At 45.8% G+C, this 25,109-nt stretch overlaps 1 protein-coding gene across 1 annotated transcript in view; it reads left to right on the plus strand.

The window, feature by feature from the left end:
• LOC146178276 (ATP-binding cassette sub-family C member 3-like) overlaps positions 1-25,109 on the plus strand; it is a 76,576-nt gene that overhangs the window by 24,857 nt on the left and 26,610 nt on the right. Inside the window, exons 4-12 of the mRNA XM_084579665.1 lie at positions 305-445; positions 1,772-1,906; positions 6,485-6,546; positions 12,237-12,356; positions 13,893-14,021; positions 15,326-15,488; positions 18,744-19,001; positions 23,618-23,821; positions 24,839-24,985. Coding sequence (XP_084435791.1) covers positions 305-445; positions 1,772-1,906; positions 6,485-6,546; positions 12,237-12,356; positions 13,893-14,021; positions 15,326-15,488; positions 18,744-19,001; positions 23,618-23,821; positions 24,839-24,985 — 1,359 coding nt within the window. The remainder of the gene's footprint in view (positions 1-304; positions 446-1,771; positions 1,907-6,484; positions 6,547-12,236; positions 12,357-13,892; positions 14,022-15,325; positions 15,489-18,743; positions 19,002-23,617; positions 23,822-24,838; positions 24,986-25,109) is intronic.

The raw sequence follows: 25,109 nt of genomic DNA on the forward strand, positions 1-25,109 counted from the left end.
TTGTTCTGTTTTGCCAAGGCCCTCCACTGTACCAACTAACAATCCCCGGCGCACTGAATACTTTGTTGTCTGTAACACTGTAATCTCACTGCAACTGTAAACTCGCCAAGAGTTTTTGCATCAATGTATATTACATTTTCCCCAATCAACAGGCGTGCATGTAATGGAGAAAAACGAAATTTTCAGCTAAGTTTCACCAAAGAGCTTGAATTTATTATCATATTGTGAGAACATCAGCATGTTAGGAATGTCTGAAAATGCATGCACTGCAAGCGGCCATTTAATGTATTTACCTTTCCCGCAGGCGACGCTGAGCGGCATTGCTGCCTTGCGCAACAAACGTGGCCAGCCCTGCTCGGCCTACATCTGGTGCGTGCTGGGATTACTGTGTACGGCTGCCATCATCGACACTGTTGCCTCTGCGCAGCACCTGTGGTTCTCGGAGGTGAGGAGCTCTCTACCTCGGCATTGCTGCTCGCGTAGCTAATAGGTCGACGCACTCTCAAAAGGCAAAAAAATCTTTGCCTATAAGCCTGGATTCAAATCGAAGGGTCGACTTACCTATAAATCGCAGATTCCTCCCTTACCAGTTTTCCTTTCTCGACAACTTTGTCTGCTGCGCTTTCAAATCAATCAATCAATCGATCAATCAATCAATCAATCAATCAATCAATCAATCAATCAATCAATCAATCAATCAATCAATCAATCAATCAATCAACCGATCAAATAATTTATCTATTATTTATTCAATCAACTAGTCATAAGACAATCATTCAATCAATCAGTTTCAGTCCTAAAAGCAGCAAGGCCAGTGAAATTTGATGCAGTAATACGAGTCATGCATATGGCTAAGGCAAACGGACACTAGGGACTTATTTTCACCTAATCAAATTGGAGGAAAAAGTTCTAATTGACCAATGCCAGTTTCTACTAAAGTAGATTAGCAGTCCCTCCAAATGAACTCCATAATTATTCCTCTTTTACGGCAGCCACGACCACAACACTGCAGCAAATATCTTGGAGACCACAACTCAATTTATCGCGGTAACCATTTCTAGGACAACTTAGCACTTAAACCTAAATCCGGCTCGTCTTATCCGGGTTGTTCTCTTGGTCCGGCATGGTCCTGCAAATCTGCTTAACCTAAAGCTCTGTCTGAAGATAAGTCGATCAGAAATTACCTACTGATTCTAACTTAACATAGGAACGGCTTAGTGACATGACTCAACTTTATTCCGGCACCGTCTCAGGTGGTGTTGCACAAAAGTGCTCCTTAAAACGCCTAAGACATTGCACAAAGTACTTAACGGACGGGGACGCTGTTAAGTTTGCACGAGTTCTTTAGATACGGCATGGTGATACAAGCAGTACCTGTAGCATAGCGCAATCATTCTGCGCTGCACATATGCAAGGGCATGGACTACTTAAGCGCGGTGGGGATCTCGTCAACGACGAGCACTCCGACCACTGACACCGTCTTCGAGACAGACTGCCACGTCAGCGGTATTGTGCTATTCAGCAAACACTTCACCAATCATGAAGCAGTTGCTTTAACGACTCTGAATTGCAGGGAATCGCTGGGTAAGAAATTGCTAATTATTATTGGATAGGAAAGTATATCTTTACCCAACCATGCAGACGGCCCTACGACCAGTTCTTTAGATGGAGCCAACTGCTGCTCTAGCAGTGATGCATTGTTTTGTTTTTTGTTTGTCTACATGCTTCTTGCATGCCAGTTAGAGTGACTTAGGTACACTGTGTCACGCAGAGGATGGTCGTGTCCGACTACAACTACCAGCACAGCGTAGTGCTCGTGAACGTGATCGCCGTATTCTTCCTTCTGGGTTCGTTCCTGACCACCGGCCTACGAGACCGCATCTTCCTTAAAAAAGACGGCAGCAAGGTAGTGCATTCGTATGTTCTTGACGATCTATAGGAGCTGGAAACCCTCGTATTTACAGTGAACGAGGCATGGTACGCACTGAAAGCAATGGGTTACAGGCGTCGTGCGCCCTACTTCACTTGGTGAGACCCTGACCTCATAACACTTTTCGGTGAAAATAACTTGAATTTAGAATTAGTTCACAGTGGAACCTTGAGTCCTCCCGAGCGGAGAGGAAAAAACGATCCTTCAAGGGGCAGAAAGGGAAACAGGTTACACAGCCGGCGTACGACACGCGGCAAGTGTGAACAGGGTATAAAAACAGCACGAAAAATAAAGGAGGTAGCGAAAATAAAACATAGATACAAAAAAAAAATGCGGGATGCTTACGCTTCGCCTTTTAACGAGCAGAACACTGAAACTTAGGCATCGATTTTTTGCCGTAATGAAAACTTTCCTGTTTAAAGTGATTGATCGTTATCGGATCAGATAGCGGTTTGGTTAGAGGCGCTGCAGAAAAATTTTCGACTAGTGCATGCGCCCATTTCTATGCTGCTCATGGAAACCATGAGCAGCGACCGCGATGTCTATTATACGTCAGAGAAATTGATGTACCGAAAACAAATATAAATATAAACCTACACGCAGTAACCAACATTTTTATTATAGAGTAGCGCCCATTTCAGCTTCCGCACTCAAGGCGGTTACGGCACAGTATGTCTCGTCGACGAAGGTCTCAGCAGTGCGTTGTCGCCGCTTCATGCAAAGAATTGAATACACTGTGATGCCCTCTAGTGACGCAAAAAATATATCGTAGGCAATGCGAAAGGAGCGGTGTTTTTTATTGAAGGAGCGCCGAAGAGAGAGCAAAATAGAATAAATAAAGAGGAGCACTTCTAGAAGAATAAACAGCATTGTACGGTTAAAAAATCGGTGACATTTTCCAAGGAAGCGGTCACGTCAGTTACTACAGTGACGATGAGATCATTTCGCCGCAATATGTCTTTATAGTCGATTTTATGCAATTTACCGTGCCAAATTAAAATTATAGATGATCGTTTCTTGGATATTGCAGTGTTCTATATTCTATATATGTTATACGAAACAAGTTATCATTTTTATCGTACCATCATGACATATTAAGTCAGTTTTCTGTCCCTTTAAGGGTGTGACGCAATCACATTAACAATCCCCGTCCATTCAATTTGCTATTCGCTTAATAAATAGTCGGATAACGCGATATTGTTGAAGGCCCCGTGTCGGCCTCGGCGCAAGCGTTGGTATTGCGAGCCATAAATCACGAGCATAGTGCTGGCAGGCTGTAGGTGGAAGCTGACCTGGCAGATGACTAAATGAACGTAGGGTTGCCTCCTGACATTGCGTTTGGCAGGAGCTTCCAACTAGATCCTCTCATTTCATAGTGGAAGGTGATATCAGAATCAGCCTGCCAGGACGCTTGCATTCACGTTACCCCGAGATCACGCAGGCACGTTCATATGGCTTGGTTAAATCCGGGCTTAATACGTGGGCTGGTAGCTCATGCCATCGCGTCGTACTCTTCAAGACGGAGCTTTAAAAGTCCCCCACAACTTTTATTTTTATGCCTCTATTATCCCACACAAAATCATCAGCATACAGTCATAATTTATCACAAGTTGCGAGAAATTACCCCACAGATATATAATTATCCGCTTTAACCAGGCCATAAGAACGTGCTGGAGTGATATTAGGGGCAGTGTGTCTAACTAGGGATTCGAAGACTCTGCAAGGCTGCATTCCAATCTAACCCTCCCATATCAAAGGCTAAGCATGAGTTGGTACCGCCTGCTAAACAATGTCATGACATGTGGTCTCGTGACGTCACAAACCGGACGACCAATCAGTGCATGGTCATGTCACCTGGCAACTACCACCTGCCGGAGCCATGTGTGTGATTTCTCTTGAACCGCCGCCGCCGGATTTAATGAATAGAGATGCATTTATTGCTCTCGCATTCTGTGCTGCACACTGCATATCTGCACACTGCTGCACACTGCATATCACAGCATATCTCGCACACTGCATATCTATCGGCAATACCCCTGATCGATGAAGGGTAAGATGACGGTCTTATGCTCTTTGCTTCCACTTATGGCGTGATTTCGAAGAGGGACGATACCAAAGGAATGGATGTCGAGTGCTTGAAGCTTATTGAATATAACGACGATATGCTGCAGAAATTCACAGTATGTTTGCTTATTTGATAACAAAGTCCCACTGGGCAGACAGAGGACAACAATTTCTTTTGAACTCGCCGAATCGCCGGCCTATGCACTTTGTTACCTCTTCAGACATGCGGGAAAAGAATGGCGGCCACCGAATAAGTGCTGCCTAAGCTTGTCTAAGGAGACGAAAGATTTGATTAAGAAACGCCAAAGTATGAAAGCTTTAAACCCAACAGACAAGATAGAACTGGCAGAGATATCAACGCTAATCAATGAGCTTAAAGTGGCCGACATAAGGAAGTATAACAGGGAGAAAATTTAGTATGCTGTAAAGAACGGTGGAGGCCTTAAAACGGTGAAGAAGGAAATCAGATATATATATATTAAGGGACAAGGTGTGGAACGTCATCAATAATATGGACGAAATAGTCAAAGTAGACCAGCAGTTCTATACTGATCTGTCAGTAACCAAAGTAGTCAGGACAATAATGAGACTGGCAGTAGGGAAAAGCAGTCGGAAGTTCCGCCAGTGACGAAGCACTAGAGGTTCTGCTTTAGAAACTAAGAAAAGTAGGAAAATAACTGGAGAGGATCAGGTAACGGCAGATTGGTAAAGGGTGGGAGGATTGCGTGCTAGGAAGACTGACCACCCTAATACGCAACGCCTGGTGTCATCGACAGTACCGGAACCATGCAAAACGCGAACATTATCTTAATTCATAAGAAAGGGGACGCTAATAACTTGAAAAATTACAGACCAGTCAGCTTACCATCTCTTACATATAAGAAAGGGGACGCTAAGGGCCTTAAAAAACAGACCAATCAGCTTACTGTTTGTTACGTATAAGGTATTTACTATGGTAATCGCTGACAGAATCAGGACAACCTTAGACTGCAATCAAGCAAATGATTAAGCAGGTTTTCGGAAACAGTACTCTACTGTCGATCATATCCATACCATCAGCCAGGCGATAGAAAAATGCTCGGAATATAACCAGCCCTTATACATAGCATTGATCGATTACGAAGAAGCATTTGACTCAGTAGAAAGCCCGGCGGTGTTGCAGGCATTGCGAAATCAGGGGGTAGACGAGCCGTACGTGAAAGTGCTGGAATATATATATAGTGGCTGCACAGCAACCATAGTTCTGCATAAAGAAAGTAAAAAAAAATCCCATAAAGAAAGGTGTTAGGCAAGTAGACACGATCTCCTCAGTACTATTCACAGCTTGCTTAGAGGAAGTATTCAGAGACTTGGAATGGGAGCAGTTAGGTATAAGGGTAGATGAAGAATACCTCAGTAATCTGCGATTTGCGGATGACTTTGCCTTGCTAAGTAAGCCAGGAGATGAACTGCAAAGAATTATTAGTGACCTAGACAGGAAAAGTAGAATGGTAGGATGGAAAATCAATGTGCAGAAGTCTAAGGTAATGTTCAACAGCCTCGGGAAGGAGTTTACGTTAGGTAGCGAAGTACTGGAAGTAGTAGGCAAATATGTCTACTTAGGACAGGCAGTAACCGCAGATCCGGACCATGAAAAGGAAATAACCAGAATAATAAGATTGGGATGGAGCGCATTTGGCAAGCACTCGCAGATTATGACTAGCAGCTTACTGGTATCGCTCAAGAGGAAAGAATACAACAGTTGTATCTTACCTGGACTCATCTATGGGGCTGAAACGTGGAGGCTAACCAAGAGGGTTCTACTAAGTTGAGGACAATGCAGAGAGCTGTGGAACGATAAATGGTAGGGGTATAACGTTAAGAGATAGAAGCGTGCAGAGTAGGTCAGAGAAATAACTCAAGTTACTGACATTCTAGTGGAAATCAAGAAGAAGAAATGGGCATGGGCAGGACATGTAGTGCGAAGAGAGGATAACCGATGGTCGCTTAGGGTAAAGAACTGGATTCTAAGTGAAGGAAAGCGTAGCAGGGGGCGGCAGAAAGTTAGGTGGGCGGATGAGGTTAAGAAGTTCGCAGGGGTCAAGTGGAGGCAGCTAGCACAAAACCGGGTTAATTGGAGAAATATGGGAGAGGCCTTTGCCCTGCAGTGGGTATAGTCAGGCTGATGACGATGATGATGCTCGTCCTAAAAAAATGAATTGTTAAATTAAACCATAACCTAGAGTAAATATGCATTTCTCGATAATCTTCGAAGATATAGGCAAGCGAGAATTGTTAAGTGGATACAGCTAGCACAGGACCGTATTAATAGGAGGAATATGGAAGAGGCCTTCACCCTGGAGTGGGTATAGTCAGGTTGTTGATGGTGATGATGATGCAGATGATGAAGCTTGTATGGTATGTGTAATGAGGGAAATAATTTCGCAAAAAGGCTTTTATTACTTGTGAGATTCATTTGTACTTTGTCCTCTTTTTCTTGCCTACTTCAAGGAGAGGCTCCACGACGACACGTCGTCACCTTTTGGCGTGCTTTGCTGCTGGGCGCTGCGCAAGTGAGTAAAACTAGGCTGGGGAACGTGCAATGATATAGACATAGCACTCTATGAACACATAACACTGGCTTCCTTGTCGAGTGAACTGAACTACACAACGACATACAGATATCTGAACAAATGCTTCGGTGAGGAAAGGTGGAGCTGTACACTAAATCTCGCGTGTCCACACTGGATAAAATGCATGAGCTGAGGTATGTACATACACATAGTGCCCAACAGCGGTTTCATCAGTATAAGATAGCGCAATCCACCTAGTAGAGGAGTCGCGGGCTGTAGGGGCAGCGATAAACATCGTTTATAAATTTATATACCTGGTGTCATAAAAATATTTCGAGAGCACTGTGGAATCTACACAGCAGAACAGCGAAAGCCTAAGCGTTGCTGGTCCACACGGTGCATTATGTTTTCTCTCGTTATCATTGTCAACTAAATGCAGCGTCATTATCATTGTTAATTTCATCATTTTCATTATAACTATTGAAGCGTCATTGTCATCGCTACTATCATCCTCACGGTAAACAAGGAAAATGTTTATGTACGTTTCGCAATCCCGGGCCTCCGCCACATCATCTCTACTAGTTGCTCAGTCGGTATATGTAAATGCCGCAGAATATCAGCAGAAACAAGCGTTCGCACAAGTGGCGGTGGACATGCAAGGCAGACTGATAGTCCCCGGCACTACCAAAACGAGATACCCGGAAACGGCAGAACAGGCGAAAATCACTCTTGCCGTCGTTAACACCGAAGCTACTGCTCCACTCAGTGACACTAAATCCGCCATACTCAATTATGCGAGGGGTAGAATCTATTAGCAGTTAGCATATTGAGTCAAACCAAGCACTTACACAGAATTATTGAATTGACTATGGGTCTCGGCTCACTCGGAGAACCCTGGTAACGAAGCGGCACACATCAAAGGTCGAGAATTCGTCAGCCAAGCAGGGAGCGCGATGTAGTTACTGAGAATTTCTCGAAGGACGGCGTAGCATCGTTTTACGAAATTACTAATGATTTTAAGTTTGAAAGGAGGATATTCCGCCCTCCAGATAAAGCGTAAGATAAGGAGTAGGAGACAACCTGGAACCGACTCCAGACGCGATCCTTTATGATTTCTTACTTGTTATCGAAATTATATCCCGGCGATTACGACCCGGATTGTGCACTATGCAGTGAAATAGCCACTTATGATCACTTACTGTGGAATTGTAAAGAGGAGTCACCCGCGGAATCTCTAATACAAGTTCCTACTTTCGAGCAATGGGAGGCCGTGTTGGTCAGCTCAGGCCTGGGAGTTCAAACCCTGGTCATTGAGTGGGGTATTTAGGTCGCTGTCAGCCGTGGACTGATAGCCACCTAGCATGGATCATCGTAATTCTGCCTCTTCTGACGAAACAAATGGTCTGCAGTCCAGTCATGATCCCAAGCATGGCGCAATTGGTTAAACGCTCGGCTGAGGATCCAAGGGATGGAGGTTAGATTTCCTGTGGGGACAGGAGTTTTACTTTTCTGATGACGTCATTTGATTTACAGCTATAGTATGATCGAACGAACGCCGATAGCATGAGCCATTAAATAATTTAGCCTTAATATTCAAGGTCAATCAGTATTAGTAATGTGGAGAAAAAACGGTGGCATTTTTCTCAATCCGCAGTCTATCCTATCGTAACTCCGTTTTAGTTCGAGTATAATGAAGACCTTATTATCTTATTCTATCTCAATTTTTCTTCACTCCTGAATCCGTTGTTTTCGTTGCTCTCCGTAATCGTTTCATTATTATTTTCTACTCAGTCATTTCTTCTCAATTTTATTTTTCCCAATTCATTCTTAGTCGCCCCTTCCTCCCCATTAAGTGGACGTGATGTGGATGTGGGGAGGGAAGTGGATGTTCCCATCTCTTGCCAGGCGCAAGGAGAGAAATTTATTCAAACGTCACCTGTCATGGTATGCAGGCAGATGCTTCACAGATACGATGATGCCGGGCAGCATTTGGTTTTGTGACATTCGTAATGTTATAACTAAAAGCGGTGAAGAAGAAATTGGGCATAGGCAAAAATTAGATATATGCGCTAAGGGACAAGGTGGGCAACGTCATCACGAATATGGACAAGATAGTCAAAGTAGCTGAGGAATTCTATACTGATTTCTACAGTAGCCAAAGTAGTCGGGATCGTAATGAGTTTGGCAGTAAGGAAAAACAGTCAGACGTTCCACCAGTGACGAAAGACGAGGTTAAAAAAGCAATAGAAACTATGAAAAGGGGGAAAGCAGCTGGATAGGATCAGATAACTGCAGATTTGTTGAAGGACGAGGGGGAAATCGTGCTAGAAACACTGGCCACCCTGTATACGCAGTGCGGATGTCATCGACGGAACCGGAACTATGGAAGAACGCAAACATTATCCTCATTCATAAGAAAGGGGACGCTAAGGGCCTTAAGAAACAGACCAATTAGCTTACTGTTTGTTACGTATAAAGTATTTACTATGATAATCGGTAACAGAATCAGGACAAGCTTAGACTGCAATCAAGCAAATGATTAAGCAGGTTTTCGGAAACGGTACTCTACTATCGATCATATCCATACCATCATCCAGGCGATAGAAGAATGCTCGGAATATAACCAGCCCTTATATATAGCATTGATCGATTACGAAAAAGCATTTGACTCAGTAGAAAGCTCGGCGGTGATGCAGGTATTGCGAAATCGGGGGGTAGACGAGCCGTACGTGAAAGTGCTGGAAGATATATACAGTGGCTGCACAGCAACCATAGTTCTGCATAAAGAAAGTAACAAAAGTCCCATAAAGAAAGGTGTTAGGCAAGTAGACACGACCTCCTCAGTACTATTCACAGCTTGCTTAGAGGAAGTATTCAGAGACTTGGAATGGGAGCAGTTAGGTATAAGGGTAGATGAAGAATACCTCAGTAATCTGCGATTTGCTGAGGACTTTGCCTTGCTAAGTAAGGCAGGAGATGAAATGCAAATAATGATTAGTGACCTAGACAGGAAAAGTAGAAAGGTAGGATTGAAAATCAATATGCAGAAGACTAAGGTAATGTTCAACAGCCTCGGGAAGGAGTTTACGTTAGGTAGCGAAGCACTGGAAGTAGTAGGCGAATATGTCTACTTAGGACAGGTAGTAACCGAAGATCCGGACCATGAAAAGGAAATAACCAGAAGAATAAGATTGGGATGGAGCGCATTTGGCAAGCACTCGCAGATTATGACTTGCAGCTTACTGGTATCGCTCAAGAGGAAAGAATACAACAGTTTCATCTTACCTTTACCCACCTATGGGGCTGAAACGTGGAGGCTAACCAAGAGGGTTCTACTAAGTTGAGGACAACGCAGAGAGCTATGCAACGATAAATGGTAGGGGTATAACATTAAGAGATAGGAAGCGTGCAGAGTGGGTCAGAGAAATAACTCAAGTTACTGGCATTCTAGTGGAAATCAAGAAGAAGAAATGGGCATGGGCAGGACATGTAGTGCGAAGAGAGGATAACCGATGGTCGCTTAGGGTAACAAACTGGATTCTAAGGGAAGGAAAGCGTAGCAGGGGCGGCAGAAAGTTAGGTGGGCGGATGAGGTTAAGAAGTTCGCAGGGGTCAAGTGGATGCAGCTAGCACAGAACCGGGTTAATTGGAGAAATATGGGAGAGGCCTTTGCTCTCTCCCATATGGAAGCGTCTTGAAGGCTTATCTTGATGTTATCTTCCCAAGTGAAAGGCGAGGCCTAGGTTCACTGCTCCTTCCAAACGTAATGTAAGGCAACTCTACGTTAGCGCTCGGCCGTGTCAGCTGCCTGCTACCGCCTGCCAGCACCATGCTCGGGAGTTTTCGCTCCCTACGACAACGCTGACGTCGGCCGCCGACGCCGGATTTTCGGTGAACAGACTCTTTAACGATATTGCGTTAAGATAAAGCATTAGCAGCGGGCTGGAGTTTCGTGCCATTTATGATAATAGAAAATCTTTAAGCCTAGCCTGCACAGGATTGAGGCATATCAGCGAAAAGTAGGATCATTTATGCTTCTTATGCATGGTCTTGAACTAGCCACGAACGTCAGTATGGAGGCGGTGGAAATAGGGGAGGTACGAATAGCACAATATGGCTGAAAAATTCAACGCACACTGCACAGCCTTGGTCCGAATTATTATGAAAACTGCGTGGTGTCTTACCGCTATCGCAACAGGACGAGGAGGGGGAAAACTTTATATAAATAAAGAAAAATGTAAACACTCCTAGGAGGACCTCTTAGTCCAGGTGCCCTCTGGCTGTTATTTTTAGCTTAGCCCGCTCGACCAGCCACAACTGATCTGCAGGCTGCGTGGCTAGAGGGGCAGCCTGCAGGAGGAGGGGGTGGGGTGTTTGACGTGAGGAACGCGGATGGGATGTGGAAATTCCCATAAGTAATGGTAGAGGGTGGGTGGGGTGGCATTGTACGTGGTGCAATATGGTGGGAAGTCCGTAGAGTGAAAGATTTGGGCTAATTGAGGAGATGGGAACGAATGTGTCTGGAGTTGTCGCCAGTGCTGTCGATGTGAGAAAGCGTGTGATGTGGTGGCGGGTACGTGGCACGGCAACGACGATAGTAGTGAACAATTGTATTGTAGTCAAGAGGTTCGATGGTGGTGTATAATGAAGGTTTGGGGAGGACATCCACCGGCGCCCGGAAGCTTAGTTTTCGGGCAAACGCATGAGCGCGCTCATTTCCGAGGATGTCCTCGTGCCCAGGAACCCATGTGATGGTGATGGGATCGGGAGGGGTAGGTAGAGTAGATAATATTTTAGCAGATGGAGTGTGGGAGGATTCCTCGCAGTAGATATCTGTATACTGCTTGGGAGTCTGTGCATATTGTGGTGTGCTGAGTCTGCAGCTGACTGATGTGTGCGATTGTGAGTGTAATGGCCAAGCATTCGGCCTCGGCGATGCTAGTGCAGTGGATGGAGGCGGCATTGAACATCGAACGGTGAATGTCCGTGAACACAGCAGTGCAGATGTGAGGAATGTTCGGACTGTGTGAAGCATTCGTGCAAATGATGCCCTGGCGTGTAGAGTACTGCTTGGAAAAATATGAGGCACGGGCTGCGCGACGGCCTTTGTGGTGTTCGGGATCCATATTTCGTGGGAGGGGTTTGAGCTCGAGGAAGTTCCGCAGATGCGGAGGGATGGCTATATATGAGTGTGAGGTGAGGAATCAGGGGTATTGTAGCCCATCGAGCGCAGGAGATGAGTGCCTGTAGGTGTGCGGAGTCGACGTTGTTGGCTGGAGAGGTGCGCCTTTATGGTCTCCTCAACATTGTTCAGTTCAGTTCAGTCGTTCAGTCGTGTCCGACTCTTCGTGACCCTATGGACCATGTCACGCCACGCTCAAACATTGTTATGTATGCCTAATTGAAGGAGCCGAATCGTATTGGTATGACGAGGTAAATGGAGGGCAGCTTAACGGCTGAGCGGTGTAGGACGGTAAGTTTATTGAGTTGTGTTTTGGTGATGTGGTGGTAGGGGAGGTGGTGGGCTAGTCGACTAATGATAAGGGCGTCTACGAGCCCTAAAGTGTCTTTTTCCTTGATGCCATGATTACGGTTAGAAATGCGACGAGAGTTGTGACAATAGCGGGCTGAATGAAGCAAGGTGAACAGCTTTAATGGATAAAGGAAATTCTCTGGAACATTTCTGGCAGGCACCTCACGAACGTCGTGCTGCGTGCCAAGGTTGTCATGGAGGACGTGCCGCTCATGCCACATCGTTACAAGTGCGGTCAGCTGCTCAGCCAGTTCAACAGTCGAATGTCCGAAGGCTGGTGAGTTACACACGGGCAGGATCGAGCGATACGTTAACATTTCAAGTGCTGCGTAATATAATAGCACAAGACGTGCGAGTCCCGTAACTGGGTAAGCATGATAACGAGTGTTCTAGTGCCTGCGGCCAAATCGTCATATTCCTAGGATTGCTTATTACATGAAAGTGTTCTGGCTTGTGCTCCCGTAAGTATCGCTTAATGTACATGGCGTATAAACAGAATTTAAGGCGGTCTCGCTGAAGATACAGTTTAATGTATTATGGCTGCAAGATAAAACGTATCTGCCTCTCCAAGGAAAGTGAGAAAGTCACGATTAAGCCTGAAGTCTGCATTTACTGGCATGCTGGAGGGGTAAGAAATGAGCCTATCGTGAGATTACTGGAAGAGTAAAACTGCCATGGTCTGTAGGAATAATGAAATGCTGGTTATCGAGAGCCCCGCATTCCGCACGTATCTTTGTTGTGAGCATTTGTTAGTGCACAACCTGCTTGCTCATAATGTACTGTAACCCTGGACATGCGGCCTTTCCTAATGTGCGCAGAATTGCGCATTTTGATTGACGTATGCAGATATTAATTTTGCGCACGCTGCACAATAAACAAAATTAAAAAGTCAGAGCTTGAGAGCAATTATTTGCTCAATTTGCCGCACATTGTAAAGACTCGTGTCTCGATTCCAACACGATTCCAACACATCTTTAAGATGGGAAAACTGGAAACAAATCATGTTTTTTTATTACTCATCTAGCAAGCTTATATAATATATACCCTAGTTTAAGCTCGCCGGGCTTAAACAGCTTAACATTCGTAGTAAAAGGAAGCGCTTTAAAGGTATTTCAGTGGCTCCATTAAACGCGCGCATCTGCCGCCCACATAGTTTTTGTGGTAGACCTTGAGAAATCTGTACGGAACACTCCTCTAAAATATCTGCTCTTTTCTTGGTTAAAAGCATCGCACATTGGGGAATCTCGCTGCTCATTCAACTAGCTCACAGATCTTGAAGTTCATGCGGTGGCTAGGAAACGAGGAATACTAACACCACTTGACGGAGGTAGCTGATCGAGCGAGTGAAAATGTAGCTCATGCTATGGCAGCTCGGAAATATATGAGGGCAAAGGCGTGACTCGAAAAATCCACAAACACTGCATGTAAACGCGTGCAATTCGTCAGGGAAGAGTCCATTCTATGAAAAAAAAAAAAAAAAAAAAAAAACAAGAAAAAAAAACACCGGGAAAGTGCATTGTACAATAAAATAACAGCCAGCAACATTAATTGAACTCTACCGTGTATCGGCTAGGTCGTAAAAATGCAACGGAAACTTAATATCGCTTGGGAATCACACTAAACAATAACGGCGCACTGCTAAAGACACTTTAATGCTTCAACTAACCAGCACAGATTAATAGAGCCCCTACAGTTTGAATCGAGAATTAAATCAACTCTATGTCTATAAAATAAAAACCTTTGTAAACGAAATGTTTTAGCTGGGCAAGCTGGTAGTCTCGCCTCTCTTAAAATGCGCGTGAACGTGTCGCAGGCACAAGACAATCACAGTCGGGCGCTTTCTCTGTGCCATCCTGCGAGTGGTGTGGGTGGACGTCATGTGGACCATCTTGAGTACCCTCAGCTACTTCGGAAGCGTTCTCATCAAGGTGCCCATTCTGGAGTGAGTGGTGCTGGCTCAGGTGACCCCTGCGCGCGGACGCACACGTCTGAAACTTCAGTGGTTTGAACTCTTCGCGTTTGATGTCGTATATGGAAAGATTGGCCGCTGAATTTGTTACCGTGTACGTTGCTTGTTAATGGCTGTGCTAGTGCTGTAGTGGACAGCTGCATAGCTGTGTCACCAGACAATTCTTACCTGTTAGCACGCACATCATACTTTCCTGTGGCGCTTTTAGTAGAAGTAGTGAGCATTTACCAGTAAGCTTTCATTCGTTTATACCTGTTTATAAGACGCAGAAACATTGCACAGTGAGACGAGAAGAGTGCAATTAAAATTTATCTGCAGGTTACTATTGTCATATATATGCTTGTTCATATCCTTCTATCTGCGCTCTAAGCAGGCCCCATGGTAATGGAAACAAGAAAAAAAAAAAAAGAAAAACAGCAGAAAAGGTGCAATGGGCAAATCTAATTAACTGTATTGGAAATGTCATGTAGGCTGTAGAAAACAGGAGGAGAACACACTCAAAATGACACGACCATGTGCTGTGAACGCTATAAGCAGCTGTGCAGTGACGTATGAGCCTCATGCATGCTTTTCACGTCGTTGCTACGCCGTCGCCTCCTTGCGCCTATACCACACCGCACTTGTTATTGTCTGTTCATGACTGCCGTAAAATAACCTTGTATCAGTCACATGCGTGGTGAAAACTAGTTTGACGAGATTCCAGCCAGGCCACTTGTACACACGGGTGAGCTTTGCGCTTCGCCGTGGAGCCCTAACTGCGCCGCAAAAGCTGCGCCATATTGCCGCCCGCTTAAAGGTTGATTCACATCACGGACCACTGGCCTGTGGACCTGACTTCCATTACGTGAGGTACAAACTTGGCTCTCGTGCGGAGAAAGGCCTCGCGCATGCTATTTCAATCATAGCCACTCCTACCTTCACTTTGGGAGCTGTTAATAAGTAGATTAGGCAAGCACATAGTCTTTCATCACACTGCATCCTAAGCCAGGCAAAAATATCACGAGGCGGAACTGGGGCGCCACGTGACTCCTGGTCCTTCGGCCAACGGCCTTTCGTGTGAATACAGCTTAGATTTGACTGCGGCGCTGATGGCGAGAAAGAATGGGTCCTTTTCCGCTCCTCATAACCATGTATCGTTCTCCTATAAAAAGGAACAATTCCCTCTCCTTTAATGGTAACGAACGCCGGACACCGCTTTATTCCTGAACGTTATCGACCTGGTACCGTTGCGAGCAACGATTGAATTCGCCGTCCTGAGCTTGCGCGCGTATGCGCAGGGCGCTGATCGAGGCGCGTACCGAGTGGGTGCGGGCGTCCACGGCCGTGCTTTTCGCGGCCGCATCGGTGGCCGACCTGGTGCTCTGCTGCTACCAGACCCACGTGTCCCTGCGGCTGTGCGCTAGGGTGCGCTCCATGTTGCAGGCAGCCATCTTCTCCAAGGTGCGTGCTTTATTCTAGTCGTCTTTTGTTACAGAGCGAGGCTAATTGGCACTCAATGGAGATTAGACCGCGGGAAACCGGAAGCAAGGCCTATTCCAGACAAAGCAAAGGAGACATATACGGCTCAGGTGCTCAGACCACGTCATTCAGTCGCTATTTTCATTTTTTACCTCTCCGTATCTTATCTGGCCCACAATACATTTTGCCCTAATTTAATCTTGATATCTAAATTATCTGGATAGAGTTGTTAGAAACAAGCTTAGATAATTAGACAGCGCACGGAGAGCCTATCTGGAGATGTTACACGAAACGAAAGGAGGGCATAGCATGTGAAATGTGGTGCAAGTAAAAACGGGGACACAGTGAATACGTGAGAAGATGAGAAATTCTACAACAGGAACAACGCCTGACAACAGTTGCTGACTACAGATCCTCTTTTAATGCCGAAAGGAAATAGGCACGTTCGTTCCAACACTTTAAACCTACAAAAAGGTTGACACATGTGCGGATGTCACAAATCATTAATGGTGCACAAAATACAAAGTGCAGCGCTTGTGTAAATAGTGTAGGAGCGGACCACATGCATTAAAATTTGCTCAGGAACTGCCATAGTATCATGATAGAATTCCTAAGGTACGCACCTGCATTCCTCAGATAATTGTACGTCTGCAAGTCTGAGAGCTTGCAGCCGATACATTGCATACAGACGTAACTGAGTTCCTGCGAAAATAAGGGCAATTAATGCCGCGCAAAAGGGTTGCAATACTAGAAATGAGTCAATGACATGTGCTTGTGCGCCATCACTATCGAACCACACGCCACAGAATAACTGAAGCACGAACATAATAGCATAAAAATATTAGCCGCGGCAAAAACACACAGCAACAATAGATTAACGTTTCCATGCAGTGGGTCATTGTGGTAGTGTCAGCAGCATCTTTACTTGGGCCAACAGTAATTCAGAGGGCGAAGGGTAAATGGTGTACTCCGGCCAAGACTCTATTGGATGGTGCTGCCCGTTAGTCCTGATGGCCATGCTCATCTGATTGTCGAGGTTTGCTCTAGCGCCTCCTCAGATCGCAAATGTGTTGGATTTGGTATTTTCTGTATAACTGCTTTCTTGGCATTCCCAAACTGTGTGAAATAGGCTTCGGTGTTTCCCCCAGAATGGACATGTGTTCGGTGATATCGGGCGTTTTATCTTAGCAGTGCACTAAGGTCTGGGCAGTTGCTTGTCCGTGACGTCTAATCATGACTTCTTTCATCAATGATTCTTGGGGTTATAGATATTACTTCTCTGCAATCAGAAATATTATGAAGTGTTTGGGTCGTGATCAGCCACTGGATCCCATTTGTTTGTCCCTCTCAAAATGACCTGCATGGCGAACCTCGGGCGGAAGAATGTATACCATCATAGCTTCGGAAGATCTCGTGGGACCTCTTTCATGCTGTGTGCTCCTTTCCGTAGTTTAATAACAGATTGACTCTTGATTCTGCCCTTCACGTAATTTCTACTTGTCGATTGTGAATATGGTTGTGTGAGCCGTTGATCAATTCGCCCTGGCCCGACCGCCTGACCTGCAATTCTTCCTGAGTTGCACCAATTCACTAAGATAGAGCGACTGCACCGGGCAGGCGGCGGTCCGAAGTTCCAACTCCGAACAAGACAAATTTTTCTCCGCTAAGGACTTCTTGAAAGAAAAGATTGAAATTTCTGCGAGCGACGGCATAGCTTTCCTTCGCATAGCTTTCCTTCCTTTGACTGCATGCTAATGAGTAATCGTCCCCTCGTTACAAATCTACTCCGCCATTGGGATTTCTCTAAATATTGTGCAAGTACTTGTTCTACTTCGAGTTGCTGGCAAAATCAGTATCGCCTTGTGATCTGACATTCTAACCTTGTTGGCTAACTCAGTTGGTAGAGTGGCTGCCCTGCATAGATTGCAGGTCTGAGTTCAAAGCCTGGACCAGGTCAAATTTTTCAACAAAGAAGTTTCTGTGAAAGCTGTGTGGCTGAGCTGAGGCGAATACTAATGAGTATAATTACTAACTTTTATGACTTGTTCCTGCAGTTCCTGCATTCCTTCTGCGCTAGTCTTCTTAGCAGTGGCTTCTAGTCTGTTTAGCTCGTTGTCGGTGGTCGTTATTGAAGTCGCACTTGTCCCCTCATACGCGGCTGCTACCAAACATATTAGACGACTGGTTAGACGCCAGTCTACGGCAGTACAGGAAGGGGCGTGTTCATATGCGTTCTTTGCAAGTATTCAGCCCTCCTTTTCTTTTCTTCAAGGCGTGTTTTTGGCGTGTATTTCTGCGTATCTTAAATTTTGTTTATTGGTTCTCGTATTTATTTTGTCCTATTCTCACTGTTGCTGCAAGCCTATCATATCGAAGTCATTTCTTTATATCTGGATTTCTTGTAGACGTTTCCCTTGGCTGAAGAAGTGTGCTCGTATGATCTCCTGAAGGCCGTTATGAAAGCTTCAAGCTTCCAATTTAATGTTTGCTGGGTTGGGGGAAGTCATGGCATCTGTTCGTAAGCTCTCTTAAATAGTGCGTTTACGTTCTCTTTCAATTTATACGAAATTATAGTGTGTACGAGTATATATGGCTTTAAATATGATATCCTGTAATGATAAATGCCTAAGGGCATCATGTCTGTTTCATTGGTGTCATGCCTCATGTCTATTATTTTTCTGATAATTCTTAATATTTAGGCGGCCGCCATCGAAGTGAAAACATATGACAATAAATTCAGTCTCCTCCAGCTAGAAATGTTCCTCTTTTGAGGCTGCGATGCGCTGCCATGCACTTAAATATAGTGAAAACCTACGCTTGGAATCGACTACTTTCAAGAGTCATAAGTGTTCTAGTTTGAATCAGGTGGAATATCTCTAAATCAGACTGTGTCGCAAAGATCTGAGGCGTTCGCGTTTGGCGACTCGATTTAAATGTGCGAGCAGATGTCGTTGTTGTCGTTTTTTATCTGCCTGACCAGGGTTGCGTCGCGTTTCTAGGGCTTCACCTTGCGCGTGCTCTGCACAGCATATCTCCACTAATGCACACACGTTAGCAGACACGCCGTTTGCTGCTGGAAGGACATCATAGCCATAAAGACTATTTAAACGTGTTTTACAGACGATAATTGGATGTGGCTAATCCCAGCGTTCCTTTGATGCTGAAAAAAATCCTACGCAGCCATCAGATGACTCGTAATCTGCAAGTCTGCAAACCTTCAAAGTGTAAAACTTGCAGATGACCCGGCTCTCACCATCGGCGCTGGCGCGCAACCCGTCGGGCTACGTGGTGTCCGTGCTGGGCGTGGACTGCGTACAGCTGTCGGTGACCATGCTGCAGTTCCCGCTGCCCCTGATCGGCTCGGCCTGCATGCCGCTGGTCCTATGGGTCCTGGCCAAGCGTGCTGGACCCATTCCGGCTATCGGTTGCACCGCCTGGCTTGTGATCGTCATGCTGCTCCCGTTCCCCACGTCGCTGCTGCAGAACAAGCTCTGGGTGAGGAAAATGCTTCGAGTGGAGTCCGGACACTTTGGCGAGCCTGAACGTGGTTCAAGCATTTACAGCGTTGGTTGATAAATACACACCCGAGTAACACTCAGGAGCGGAATATATAAACAAAAAGTAGTGTACGGCGCCGCTCGCCACGCAACGATGCGTGGTGTCTTCTTCGAGCAGTGACGGGAACAATTTCATGCGCCCTAGATGTCTCATAGGGGGCATTAAAAGGGCCCCAAAATACATTTCTAGAATAGTAAATGGTTATGCTCATTCTCTAGATTGCACTGTCATGAGCACGTGAGCGAAATAATAAACCTCTACATGCACCAGGGAGCGTAAAATGGCGCTAGAAAGTTAGAGATTCTATTCCAGCGACATTTGTAAACTCTTGTCTTCAGTTCACGTGCTTGGAAATGGCGGCTAAAAATTGCTATGCGGTAAGGCAGCCGCATGGTTATTGTGCGTTAGGAACCTCACCTGCCCTCCCTCCCGGGCAATTTTCTGCTCGCAAAGCAGTAGCTGAGGCACTAGCAGGATCGTTGAGCTTGCGAAAAGGGACAGCCGGAGGAGCAAAGACGCAACGATACCGTGTTAAAATTTCGACTACACCTAACTATTTTAAAAATATCTGCCCGAAAATATTCGCCCTTTAACATATGTCAGGTATACTCGTCAATCTAAACTGAATAGTACTGTAGCGCCCTTTTAACAAGCGCAGCCAGCACTAGCTAAATGTCGCCTTAAAACTAGTGTAAAACAAGCATATGGTTGGAAATAAAATAGAGCAGGGACCTCAAACATGCGGCCCGCGGAGCTGTGTTTTGTGCACGCAGGCTCTCGCTTTGTTTCGAAAGCATGTGCCAGCTTCATGAGACTCGTTATCCAACTGAAATGATCAAAAGGTATCGTCCTAACCATGCTTGCAATTTACTCTTGTGCGTAAATGAAAAAAAAAAGACATTGGCCTTTCAATGTGCGTGATCTTCCGACGAATGTCAGCTGCCTTCGGTAGCGAGGCGCCGGACAACCCCCCCCCCCCCCCCTTCCTCTTTTTTCTGTTTTTTTTTTTTATTCTTCAGAAGAAATGACTGCGATTAACCGTTCTAACGTATCAGTAACTCTTCCTGTGCCGTCCTGAAGTGGCGACCCCAAGTGCTCAGGTTAGAGGGAGCACACGCCGCTTTGCTTTTGCACGGAGAAATTATAAAGTGCGGTCAGGAACGAGCATTTGATTTTATTTACTTTCTCTATTATTATTTCCGGCTCTCGCCTGGGCCATGAGGAATAAAACTGTCTCATGGTGCCCGCACAGAAACACGAGAAACATGAGACCCTGGTATACAAGCTTCGTACAGAAGTGAGTGATCAGCATTTGGTTTCCATAGCTCTCGCGGTGCCCCGGCTGCGAAGCATTCATCCATTGTAGATAATCTGACATTTCCATTTGCACAGATTAGCACTGGAATACTGCCGGAATGTTCTTGGCTTACTTGCTGTCCACACACTTGGCAGACTCTCTTTTTTACGACTGTTTATATTTTTTTTTCTCAGAAACCTACACTTTGTACTTAATAGTTTACCTCTTGTATACTTGAAATGTCTGAGTTTGGTAGCGAGTGTTTTGATAATAACTAGAGATAGCTACTCGTGCATCAAGCGTGCTATCTATCTACATTCTGACACACCTACCACAGCTCTATTGCTTGTAAGAATAAACCGGGTCCTATGACCAAAACTGATTGGGTTGAGCGATAATCCTTTCTAACCACGTGCACGCCAACAATGGCTCCTACATGCAAGATGGTGAGTTTTCTCCTAGCATGGGTGCTTTAGATTGCACGCCTTGAGCTTTTTATGATGAAAATGAGTTGATGGACCATTTCGTTATTTTATAAAACTCATCATTGTGGCTCGTGATATTACTGGAGATTTCCTTTGCGAGAAAATAATGTAGCGGCGTTTATAAGTTTGACCCCCCCCCCCCCCCCTGCTCTTCAACAAATGCGCTAACCATTTTCTAAAAGAATAGCGAAGAAGTACGTCACATTTTAGTAAAAAACAGTTAGTACAGCACGGAAAATTTTAATCGAACTACAAGACGCTTCAGGAATGAAAATGGAGATAACAAAAAAAAAATGCTAATTTCATTTCATCGAGTTAGTTGTTCCAGCCTATGCACAAAAGTCGACGTACTTTTGGTGCTAATCTGTACACGATGCACAATCCTTTTTAACTGCCGTATTGGGGCGGTGCTTGGCGCGGTGGAGAGTCGGATCCAAGGTCAGGCGTTCGATTCGGGAAGCGGAAGCTGCGTTTCGATCACGGCGACACATATATGGTGCATGTGTGCTGTGTTATGTAAGTGCACATCAAAAACCTTCATGGTTGAAAATAATTCTGAAGTTCTCTACTATGGAGCTTCCTTCTATCTTCTCTTCCTTCCAGATGTGGTTGAGGTAAGCACGAAGAAATTAGGAGCCAAGCAGTTTTCTCTTATGCCAAAATTACAGGACTGCGCTTAACTTTGCTTAAAAGTGAAAATGGCGAAGCCTCATTATAGGGCTGTTTTTACTAACTGCGTCGTCATCGTCATCGCAAAAATCATCATAATCATCACTATAACTACTATCATTATTATTAACTAAATGCACCTTTATTTTCATCGCTACTATCATCATTACCCTTGTCACTGCATCGTCGTTGTCATCGCTACTATTATCCTCATGCTGGACAAGTAGGATTAATTACGATGGGATTGTCGCAAGCCCGGCGTGGCCTGGGACTCTTCAATTCAATTTTATTATATCTGCGTTGGGGGTGTAAATTCCATGCAATGAAGAAAAAGAAACCCGGTGTGGCCTAGCGGTTTGCGCGCTTGGCTAATAATCGGAGGGATATAGATGCGATTCCTGATGGAGTCAGATTTCATCTTTAACTGCCAGTTCGCGCGAACATTTCCTGCGAATATTTCCACAGTCCATCAGACTAGAACGGCTTTCGCCTTAAAATATTTGAGCAATATAGACCTAACGCCGCGTTCTCGAGGCAATCCCCCGTCGGCATAGTGAGCAAGAAATCACGGACATGAGCCTGGCAGTGGTACCTGGCAGTGGTACCTGGCAAATGACATCGCCGTGCACTGATTAGGTGGGTGGATGAGGTTAAGAAATTCGCAGCTAGCACAGGACCGGGTTCATCGAGGAATACGAGAGAGGCCTTCGACCTGCTGTGGTTATAGTCAGGATGATGATGATCATGATTGGAAGTAGTAGTCGCTGTTCGTGTGACGCCACGAGACCACATAGCATCACCAAATCGGCAGGTGGAGCCAACTCGATCTTCGCCTTTGAGATGGGAGTGTGTGATGCGATGCCAGCTCTGAGGAGCCTTTGATACCGTGTTAGACAGGCTGCCCCCAGAACACGCGGGAAAGTTAGTACGACTAGGCTAGAGCTTGGCTTTACACCGACGTCGGATGTAGGGCTTGACGTCCCTAAGCGACTCAGGATATGAAAGAAGCCGCAGTCGGGAGCCTCGGAAAGGCCGGCTACATGGGCTACATTAAACATGCGTTAACATCGCACAGCACACGGGCACTTTGCTTGGTTGGTTGGTTGGTTCACAGGAAGGGAAAGGCGCAGTATCTGTCACGCTTGCTCTGTGGACACCTGAACCGCGCCGTAAGGGAAGGGAGGAAGGTGGGAGTGAAAGTGGAAAGAGAGAAAGCGGAGCCGTAGTGGAGGGCTACGGAGTAATTTCGACCACCTGGGGATCTTTAACGTGCGCTGACATCGCACAGCACACGGACGCCTCTTCGTTTCGCCTCCATCGAAACGCAGCCGCCGCGGTCGGGTTCGAACACGGGGACTCCGGCACAGTAGTCGGGCGTCTTACCACTGCACCACCCCGGCGGGGCGCACTTTGCTTCTCGCCTCTATCGAAAAGCGGCCGTCGCGGCCGGGATTCGATCCCCATCCTTGGGCACAGCAGGCGAGCGCCCTATCCACTGAGCCACCGCGGTGGGAGTCTATGTCAGGAGGTCTCTCACATACTGTAACAGCTTTCGACAAAGTTTAATGATTAAGCGAGTGGCAAAGTGCACATACGCGAATGAGGGTCCGCAAAGAGAGCGGCGATTGAGTCGTTAACGCTGAAGCAGCACATACTTAAAGGCGAATTCTAAGCCTCCCCCTCCCCTCCCCCCCGATTTATTTCGCTGTAGGGTTTCCGGATAATCTCCGAAGTAGCCTGAAATCCGCAGTGGTGGCCGAAAATGCAGATCAACCAACGAGAGCAATAAAAGACGCGCTCTCAGCTACGTGGGGCAAGGCGAAGCAATATGCTAAGGTGCTAATAGCTGATGTGGGGCGAATCAAACCCATGACCTCAACACAAATATTTCATTTATTAAAGTTTATCAACAAAAAATCGCCAACTCAAATGCGGGTTCTGGTCCGCGGAGCAAGGAAATGTGCTTCAGCTCGCTGAATGGAATATGTTATTGACCATCTTGAGGCAGGAGGAATTCCTCAAGGTCTTCAATGAATTCGTGATCACGACACATCTCCTTGGCTGACGCATTTCTCGTTTCGTTTCGTCCACTTCTGCTGCAGAGACGGGTGATGCACTTCCGGGACGAGAGACTCAAGAGCACGGCCGACCTGCTCTCCTCGGTGCGGGTGGTGAAGCTGTATGCGTGGGAGGACGCCTACCTGGGCACCGTGGGGAGGCTGCGCGACGCCGAGCTGAGCGCGCTGCTGCGCACCAACCTGCTTGACGGATTTGTGGACTCCCTCTACAGTTCCACCTCTTCCATGGCACGTATGGCATTTCAATAAAGTCAGCCTCCTCACACTTCGTGTGCCCATAGTGCCCCTAACACAGACCCGTCTCTCGGAAGGAAGTTTATCTCGCGAAGTAACCAGAGCCATCAATTCCTATGTGTAGTGCCAACCGAGCGAGTTGGTGGGGTGTCATCCAGAAGAATATACCTGTGCACTAAAGATGGCGATAAGAAACGGTGACAAAAGCGCTTAAACAGCTGTAGTTTATTTCAAAGGAAAGAAAAGATACTCAGCTGCTCTAAGCAGAAATTCGGGAAGAAAGAAAACAAAACTGAAAATGGATGCCAGGATTGAGAGAAAACTCGGTAACCTATTTCTGTCCCTTTTTTACACGTTATGCAAGAGAATTTGCTTTTTTGCAGCTATATATGTTTTCCGGTCGATAGAATGCCTCTCGGTTCTCGCGCCCGTCATTTGGGGGGCTTGATTTGAAATACTGCTTTCCTAGTGCCCGACAAAATATATCTGTATATATGGTTAATGGCTGCAAAATGATTAAGTAGTGGCCGGTGAATAAAGAGAGAAAAAGAATTCGAACTTTAAAATTAAGACCCATCGGCACTGATAATGGGCTGTCTGTAATCAATAAATAAGAGAAAATAACAGCTGCTTGAACCTAAAGCAGCCGTGAAAGATAATTCTTAAAGTTTTTAAAGGACAACGCCAAGAAAGAAGGAACAAGTTCCACTAAGGCCCCGCTCCTGAAACAATCTTTACCAGCGACATTTGCTGGTACACTCATCGATGGTACCATGCAAAAGGATTCATTTGGTTTTACCTCACACTGAATAATATTTGTGCACTGGACAAGGGGGAGCCTTCGTGGCAGGTTTGGCATGGGTACACTACGAAAAGCATGTTTTTCACAAAAAGTGGCGCTACTTTCTTACCCCGCGAATGTGCAGGGCACCTGTTTGTGTTAAGCCTTGTCTTTTAATGAAGAAAAAATGATTGCGAGTTCGCTGCTTCACTATTTCAAATCTCTTGTAGCTCACCATAATCCTCTTCGGACTTCTGGCGACGACGAGCAGCCAGGTGACGCTCACTCCGACCGTGTCATTCTCTTGCCTGTATCTGCTTTCGCTGACGGACATGATCACCAACATGCTCGCCAATACTCTGCGCATGAGGAGCTTGGTGAGTAGAGTCACCAGTGTGTACACAGACGGGTGGTCTGATAGGCAGCAGTAACAACCTCCGCCCCCACGGGTGGATACGTATGAACGAACTATTCGCAGATGGGCGCACTTTTGCAATGAGG

Source organism: Amblyomma maculatum, chromosome 9 (assembly GCF_055883805.1).
Source record: "Amblyomma maculatum isolate TAMU_Amacu chromosome 9, ASM5588380v1, whole genome shotgun sequence".
In the NCBI taxonomy this organism is placed as follows: Eukaryota; Metazoa; Arthropoda; class Arachnida; order Ixodida; family Ixodidae; genus Amblyomma; species Amblyomma maculatum.